General features: G+C 34.5%; 2 protein-coding genes across 2 annotated transcripts; both read right to left on the reverse strand.

The window, feature by feature from the left end:
* Positions 1-1,199: 1,199 nt before the first annotated feature.
* Positions 1,200-2,096, reverse strand: LOC104906746 (dirigent protein 22). The gene has a single exon (XM_010695544.4). It carries the CDS (start codon positions 1,849-1,851, stop codon positions 1,282-1,284), a length of 570 nt encoding a protein of 189 aa, XP_010693846.2. The 5' UTR covers positions 1,852-2,096; the 3' UTR covers positions 1,200-1,281.
* Positions 2,097-6,774: 4,678 nt separating this feature from the next.
* Positions 6,775-7,842, reverse strand: LOC104906747 (pterocarpan synthase 1). Its single transcript, XM_010695545.4, has one exon. The coding sequence runs from the start codon at positions 7,694-7,696 to the stop codon at positions 6,977-6,979; it is 720 nt and encodes a 239-aa protein (XP_010693847.2). The 5' UTR covers positions 7,697-7,842; the 3' UTR covers positions 6,775-6,976.
* Positions 7,843-8,936: the final 1,094 nt, after the last annotated feature.

Below are 8,936 nucleotides of genomic sequence, written 5' to 3' on the forward strand. Positions count from 1 at the left end.
GTGAGTGTTGTAAATTAATTTTTGGTAGTTTTTTTAGTGCCGATTTTGATTTTGACATTCCTTTTGTAATTTAGAAAGGGAATGGGGCAAAATAGGCATTTCAAAAGGGGACACCATTGCTCTCCCCTTCCCTTATGTAATAGAGATTGAATCTAGTACGTGTTGGCCCCTCAGTGAACATTGGATGTGTAAGTTTTAGGAAGGTATTGAAGCTATGAAGCTAGTGAATATCATAATTTTCAGATTTTATGATATCATTTATACGGGGGAGATAAAAAGATAATTAGCCAAGGGTTTGGTATGTGGGAATGAGAGTTAAATCTAAAGGGCGGGATAGAAAATTGGTGAAGATAACACGAGACAAGTGAGAGAAACTATTGGCGCATACTCGGTATGGGCCAACAGTGTTCATATCCATACCGGGATATGTTAGTAATTTTGTCAGAAAAGACAAAAAAAATTGACTTAATGGCAATTTAGACGACTCTGATCATGTAGGAGAGAAATCAGATCAACTGTTATATGAATCAGATCAACTACAATGTGAATCAGATCAACTATAATGTGAATCAGATCATGAATGTATATAAGTAAAAACCAAAAAATATATATATAAAAAAAATAAAAAAACCAAAAAAAAGAAAAGAAAAGGTTGTATTTATTTACAACTTTGCCACGGTATGGACAAACAGTGTCCATATCGGATATGCGCTGATCAGCGCTCCGAGACAAGTTACTCATGTTGCAGAAGAGTAGAAAAAAAATCACTTTATAAATTTGAGTAGTTAAAAGTCCATTCGTTATCATTTATAAACTTGAGTAGTTAAGGATCCATTCGTTATTATTTTTTCTTTTTAATTATCATTTTTTTTTTGAAAACTAATAATAAAAAACTGAAAATCATACAAATTGGTTTTCACTTTTCAATTGTCAGTTTTCAAAATCATGAGGTTCCCAATAAATTTGACTAATTTTTATTTATTAGTCTCTTTACAAAACAAATTAAATATCATTGAACTTGGAATTTTAATGGGAAAAAAAAATGAGAGATGAAGGCGCGAGGAACCCCTAAGATGAAAAGATATAGCAACTCAATTATCAAACTATACTTAACGCGTAGTAAACCAGTGGTGGAGTAAAATGATGGCAAGAAAGAAATCAAACATCCTACCCAATCAAAGTAATCGACAACCATAAACTCAATACAAAAACATCTCCATATCTAAATTAGAAGATGATAGATGAAACATTTTTTTAACACAAAGAAAGAAAGAAAAAAAACTAATGAGATACATAAACATTATACTCAACAATAGTAGCTCCATTTGGATCCATCATAGTAATAGTTTTAGCTTGAGCATACCCACTAGCAAATCTAAACACTCCACTTCCACCAATAACAGCCAATTCTCTAACTTGCTCCATCACCGGATTTCTTCCCATCACACTAAGCGTACTTCCATTATATTGTCCCTCAGAAAACACCAAATTCATGGTCATAAGCAAAGCATATTCTTGTTGGTCCGCAAAGCCGTACATCCCTTGCGCATGACCAATGACTCTAGAGCTATTGTCCGGGCCTTCGGTTAACGGATCGTCGATCATAACAAGCGCGCCAAACGTGCTCGGCGATGTGTCCGTCGTCTTTGCTTGCGCGATCCTTATTGCCGTGGCGCTAGGCCCCGTGACATAGTCATGGAAGTAGAATTGGAGATGAGTAAGGTTACTTGATTGTTGTTGTTTTGATATGGTACTTGAGAAAGCGCCTTGTGTTGTTGGTAGTACTATGGTAATTAAGATGTTGAAGAGGATGAGGTTATTACATGAAAATAAGACATTTTTGGGTGCCATTTTTGTAGAAATTAAATTGGTATGGTTCAATGAATCGTATATATTTCAGGTTTGTGTTGATATGCTTTTTATTCTTTTTTGGGTTTTGTAGGTGGGTTGGTGAACTGTGAAGAATAAATTGAAAAGTTAGAAAAGGCAAAAGGGAAATTGACATTTGCATGGTTTATTTGGTGAGACTCCCCTCCAGCTAAAGCTGACTATAGGAGTCACAAAACTCACAGCTCACACGGCAACAGAAGTTCTAGAAAATCTTGAAGGAAATTTGTTAAAATTGTCCTACTCCTATTATACGTCTGCGAGTCGTATAATGTACTTCTTATGGGACCCATAGTAAGAGTCATATAAGTCTGCGAGTCTTTTACATATTGAATTTTCTAAGTTTGCTGGTCTCTTTATCATTATTCTAATATTTGAAGTTTGAACCTCTTTGGAAAGACTATCAACTTTTCAGGTTTGAATATAAAAAATGTTGAAACTATAGCGTAACCGTTGGGTTGGGAACACAAAGACGCGTCAACTAGTATTTGCAGGTCCAACAAATCATACAAATCATTGAATACATAGAATTTGGATATAAATTAGTTTGGTTCATAAAGTTTAATAAGGTGGAATTTAGATATAAACTAGTGAGTATCCCGGACGATGTTCCGGGTTATTACTTTTCGTAACTTTTTTTGTCAAGTTAGGAAAAATTGAAGTATTGGCATGATTAGTAATTACAAGATTTTTGAAAAATAAACCCTTTAAAGTTTGGGGTTGAAAGCAATTTAACTTTCTACATGGAATTGAAGTAAGAGTTTATGTCTATAATAATCTTGTTATCATAAAAATGTTAGCTATCTAACTACTTGTGCAAATATTTTAATGAGATATATTAATAAGACGTTATGATATTTTATTTTGAAATACTAAACAACGGTGTTATGTTGGATTAATGGTTAAGCTTCCACTTTTCATTTCAAAGGTCACGTGATCGATTCTTTGTAAGTACACACTATTATTTTTTAATTGAGGGTTTGACTTGAAGTATTGCATTAGAGCCTAGAGGATAGTGCCATGTGGCACACAAACTTTTTTTATGAACGCCTTTTAATATATTAGTATAGATTAATTTGGTTCGTAAAGTTTAATAAGGTGGAATTTAGAATTAACTATTAATATTTTTTATAGTAAGGAAAAGGAAAATATTAACTATTAATATTTTTTTATAGTAAGGAAAAGGAAAATATTAAGAAACATTCTTCTCGAGCGAACTCTTTATAAATCATTTACAAGGATGAAATATAAACTAAAATTATTATATTAGTTAATAACAAAAGTATCAACTGATAACTTACATTTGCAATCCAGGCTGCCCTATTAGATTCTCTAAACATATGCTTGATTTTCTCAGTTGTCGAAAGAACAAAGCAAAAGTTGGATGTCCATAATGATTTTAGTAATCTGTCAAGCAGGACTTTAGAGACCCTCATCTGCATTCTTGACTAATAAATTATCGCCCTCGATGATGATACTTTTATTCTTCCATTTATAGCTAATATGATTCCACGGTGAAGAGCTAACGCTTCGGCTGTCAAGGCATTGGTCTTTCCAAGGTTGTATGTACAAGCCTTGAGAAGATCACCCGCGGAGATAGTGAGAATTACACCGACTGTTGTTGAAGCTTACGAACTGAGTTATCAAAATTTAGTTTGATGAAAGGCGCGGGAGGTGAATTCCACGCATACAACTAGGATATTGTTTTGAGGAATGGAAGGGGGATGTGCTCCCCGTAGGGGAGAACTTGAGGTGTGGAGAGAGTCCACCACATTTCTAAAATACCACTCGTGGCGAGTGAAGTATGTTCTATGGTATATCCTGTAGATATTCGGATTCTTATTATTGAAAATGGTTGCATTTCATTCCTTCCAAAAACTCCAAATTACGAAAACAATATATCACCAAAAAAATGTTTTTCGTGCTTCAGATTGGATAACATTATCTATAAGGAATCATGCGGAATAGTTCTTTTAACCACGCCCTTGGAAATTTGGGAGGGTCCATAATTCTCTTGTTGTTTTACAGAATCTAAAAAGATTTTTGTCACAGCAAAATTATTGCACAAGACACATGAATTAAAGGGGAATATGTTTCTTTTATAGATGGTATCTCTTACACCAAGGCTAGTATGACATATTTGTCAAACAAAAAAAAATTGTATTTTAGGTGGGACAACTAGTACACAAATCCATCGAAATTACCACTTTATCTCAAGATTGAGATTATGAGCTAAATATGTTGCTGATTTAATTACGAGATGACCATGGGAAGTGAGTCCCTAAACTCGAACATCCTTCATGTCAAATGAAGGTGAAGAAAAACCTTTGATTAAGCTGACTAAATGCGATGGAAGAATGCTTTGAAGTTTTAGGAGGTCCCAGGTCTGGTTAGGAAGGATGAAGTCTGACACTCTTAAACTTAGATCAACTTGATCTGCTATAACATTAAGGATTTCAATGAGACTTTGATTAGAAACCCAGTTATCAATCCAAACAAAAATATATCTTTTTTCATTCCCGATTTTCCAGCTAATACCTTTACGGAGAATTACTCTATGGGCTAGGATTTTCCTCCAGATAGGGGAATTTTTAGCTTTAGGGGCTTACTCAAACAAGGTAGACTTAGAAAGATATTTATCCTTAATTATCTTGACTGAGAAACTATCTGAATATGAGAGCAATTTCCACCCGAGCTTGGCGATAAAAGCTCCATTGAGGGAGGAGGTCTTGTGTAACCCTTATCCTTCCAGTGGGTTGATAAATTTTGTCCCATGCTATCAGTGGAATATTGTTCTTATCTTTATGTTGTCGGCTTATTGCCAAAAAAAGCTCCTGTACATATTGTCGATAGCGTTTGCAATGTCACTTGGCAGCATGGTAGAAAAACAAATACAGGATGGGAGGGTTTAAAGATTGCTTTGGATAAGATTATGACAAATGGCTTTACAGAGTAAGTCTGCTTCCAGTTGCTGAGTAAGTTTTTTGGATTATGTGTTTGTAATAACTTTTTGTTAGATAATAAGAGCTGAAAAAAACTCACTGGTAGCAACCCAAGCAAGATTTGGGTGTCACATGGAAATGACTGCTATCTCGCAGGGTTGCTTTTCTTGAATTTGGAAGTCCCTTTGAGAAGATGATTGCAGACTTATGGAATTTGATGACTTACCCATAATTTTTGCAAAAAACGTCTTTCTCAGGTTATTACAGCTAACGTAGTAGCTTTACAAAAACTAGACTATCATCTGCCAACATGGTGGGAGATATTTGGGACTGGAGGAGAAGAAGGAGAAGGTTTTGGGGTGGTTTCTACATGGGGGAGAGGGGAGGAGTCTGGATGGGGGGAGACGGACTCGGGGTGATTTCGATGGTGGCGGTGGGATGGAGAAAACAACAGACGGGGGTGGTTTCGGTGGTGGTAGTGGGTTTGGTGGTGCTGACGGTGGTGGCAAGATGTTTCTTCAAGTTTGGTGGGGAGTTCAGTTTGGGGGGGGGGGGGGGTTCAAGTCTGGGAGTGTTGAAGATATGGTGTAGGAGTTTTGAAATTTGTTTTACCGATTTTGTAGGTTATATGTCATATTGACCTACTATAGAAATTTTGATTTAAGGTTTATATTATTACATAATAATCAAAAGTTTGTATATTACAAGCGGATGGCCAAAAGTTTGTATTATTCGAGTTAAAAAAAAACTATATTACTTCTTTTATACTCCCTTTTTTTCAAAACAACTTTTATACTTGTTTGGCCCATACTGTACCTTTTATCAATAAAAAATTACCTAACAATTGAATATTTAATACCTCATAAATAATACCCAAATGTTGCATTTTTTCAGTTATGGGGGAAGTAAATATATGTATGGGTCATTTTATTTTATTATGAAACATACACCATGTGATTTTTACAATCTTTGAACCAAAAACTACAAAATGATAGGAATACAGAATGAGACCTAGAAATTAAGTTCATATAATTGTTTTTCATGTGTACTCCAGTCTATTCTCATCAATTTATTTATTTATTTTTTGGTAAGGAAAATTCCATTGCAAGAAGGGGGAGAAAATGGAAATGATTCTTGTAAGGGATGATAATCGAACCCCTATTACAGGGTTAGAAGGAGAATCTCACAACCAATAGTAGGCTAGTCTAATTGATCCTCACTCTATCATCATCAATGTCATTTTGCGATATTCCAATTCATTGTCACGACAAAATTGAACAAAATAAACAGTAGTGACAAATCAAAAAAAAAAAAAAACGTAGCCACCTCCTTCTTTCTCTAATCTTCCTCCTAATAAAGTCTAATCCTTTTCTTCTAGTTTGGGGTTGCAATCATCCTTTTAATTGTGGTAAGTCCGGAATTCTTCTTTTTTCTTCTGGTTTTTATTATATTTGTTATTAATAATCCTCCATTCTCTCTCAATTTTTTGAGAGTTATCTACATAATTTTTTGGTTCTTTCTCTCCTTTCATGGAAGTTAAAAAATAGTATAGGAAATCGTTTTTATTGGTTGAAGTTCAAGACTATCAACATAAATGTATTGGAAATTCGGATGTAGTCAACATGGTTGAATAAAAAATTTCATTCTCCAAACTCTGTCAGAATGATATACTTCTCCATAAATAGCTGCTTAATTGATCAGCCAATACAAAAGAGTTGTGCTATGTTGCTCGATTTGGTTCATTCTTGTTTCTTCAAATATGAATTTGATCTAATATTGTCTAATTATATCTTGTTTTTCTTTAATAATTATAGAAACCGTTTAGCCTTCAATAATAAATGAAATTTCTCTTAATATTTGTGACCGTATAATATTGCTTAGTAGTGATGGATGTAGTACAACCACCAACTATTTTCTTTCGTCAGCAGGAGACCACCACGTCAAAAACACTGAAAAAAATACACTACCTATATACCAAAGCTAGCCAAAACTTCTACAATATAAGCCACAAAGGAGATGAAATCTTACATACATCCACTACAAGATGCTAATATTCCCTCACATACAAACATACATTCATCTCAAAACAAAACAAAACAAAACAAATTAAAAAATTTACAGAAAAAACCTACACCATAGCTTTTTTTCTAAAAAAGACACAAGTACAAAAGAGGAATCATCGTGATAAAACTACTAAAAGACACCATTTTAGAGAGAGATGCTTGACTAGATGAGGGTGCACCATTACTTGTAGTAGAACCCGTTGACCCACCATCTGATTGATTACTACCACTTGAATAATGATTCACAAACACATTATATTGCACAACAGCATCACCAGTGTTTGGATCAAATATATGTGTCCTAGCTTGAGCATAACCTTTAGCAAATCTAAAGGCTTTAGTACCACCTACAACAGGCATTTCTCGTACACCATCACTTGCATGATTTCTTCCAAGAACACTTAGTGTACTTCCATTAAAGTCCCCTTCTACAAAGTAAAAATTCATGATCATCAACAGTCCCGGCCCTTGTTGATCCGCTACGCCATACATTCCCTGAGCTCGTCCCACTAATTTCGACGTGTTTTCGGGGCCTTCGGTTAATGGATCATCCATCATTGCTAGGTTTCCAAAGGGTGATTGGTTGATGGTGGAGTTTGCTCTTGCGATTTGGATCACTGATGGGTTCCGCCCACTAACAATGTCGTGAAAGTAGAACGTGAGATGGGTTTGGTTGTTGTTACCATCTTTTATGCCGAGCTCTTCTTTAGAGATGGATCTTGAGAAGCCGTAGTTTGTGGGTAGTAGGGTTAGTAAGGTAATAAGAAGAGAAAGAAGAAAAATGGAAGTGGATAGTTGTGCCATTTTTCTTACTTTCTAGTTTCTACTTCTACACAACTTAAAATTTGATTTTGGTTTTTTTGGTATGACGACGGTATATACTTTATAGTAAGAAACTAGAGCTATATGGAAAAGTCAGTGATTTTGTGAAGGAAGAGATGGTCTTGACGTAGGTGCATGCTGGTCACCAAACAAGAATATGAATAATCAGAATTCAAAATAATGTTGGTGACTGTTAGTCAAACCTACCAATGTATGTGTGAACAAGAAAAAAAGGGAGGGCTCGAATTTATTGTCGAAAAAGGTAATTTACGTGACGCTGACCATCTAATATGAAAACAAAAAAATTGATGATGTGCAGCGCGCGGCTGGTGGTTGATAATTATGGAATTGACTTCTTAAGAATATATGATCATCGGGACCTTGCTACTAATTGCATTTACATGAAATGGGAAACTAAACGCGCTAGAATTGGCAAGGTAGGAGATTGATTGAGTGATTCTAAAAGTTGTCAATCTTTTTATTATTGAATTTTCATTGGTTAGAAATATATTAAAATATTATTTTTATATTTCTTGTCTCCTCATTTATTACACTAGAATTTTTTGCATGTGATGCGTGCTTGAATTTGTCTCGAAACAGAAACTCGATTTTACTAAAAACATTTTTTGTAAACCTGGCATAAATACATGAGTTTATGTGAATACAGGAACTCGCGTCAAGTTCCCGCACTCACAAAAACTCATTATACCTAATATAAATCTAGGCTTTTTGTTGTTTCACTATTTTGATGACGACAAATGATTATCTTTGCTTAACTTAGTTTCTTTAATTTTATTTCGAGTGTTATTAGATTTATTTCTTTTTACTAGCTAGGTTTAGTTGTTTTTGTTATCATTTAGGTTTGTTATTTCTTTCTTAGGTATATTACTTTTTAATGTCACAAATATTATGTTTAATAACTTATGGAGAATTGATTAGGAGGTTAATCAAAAATTAAGTTGTTAACTTTATTTGTGTTTGTTACAAATGATTTATATTATGGATGTAAATATTGTGAAATCATATGATTCCATAATGCTCTTGTAAGTTAGTTTGTGCGCAGCAAATTAAATCGGTTACTTGATGAGGAGCTATTAACGGCATAAACTGGCAGCACCTAAAGAGGAGGGTTGTTGAAGTAGTTCCTAGATTTTAGGAACTACCAAAACCCACAACAGCCCGCCTACTTGTAAGGCGTGTGATGATGGCTGAAGTTTCGGAA

Source organism: Beta vulgaris, chromosome 3, assembly GCF_026745355.1.
Source record: "Beta vulgaris subsp. vulgaris cultivar EL10 chromosome 3, EL10.2, whole genome shotgun sequence".
In the NCBI taxonomy this organism is placed as follows: Eukaryota; Viridiplantae; Streptophyta; class Magnoliopsida; order Caryophyllales; family Amaranthaceae; genus Beta; species Beta vulgaris.

Excerpts from the sequence above, each read along its gene's own strand:
- LOC104906747 (XM_010695545.4), bottom strand. The coding sequence starts at position 7,696 with ATGGCACAACTATCCACTTCCATTTTTCTTCTTTCTCTTCTTATTACC.
- LOC104906746 (XM_010695544.4), bottom strand. The coding sequence starts at position 1,851 with ATGGCACCCAAAAATGTCTTATTTTCATGTAATAACCTCATCCTCTTC.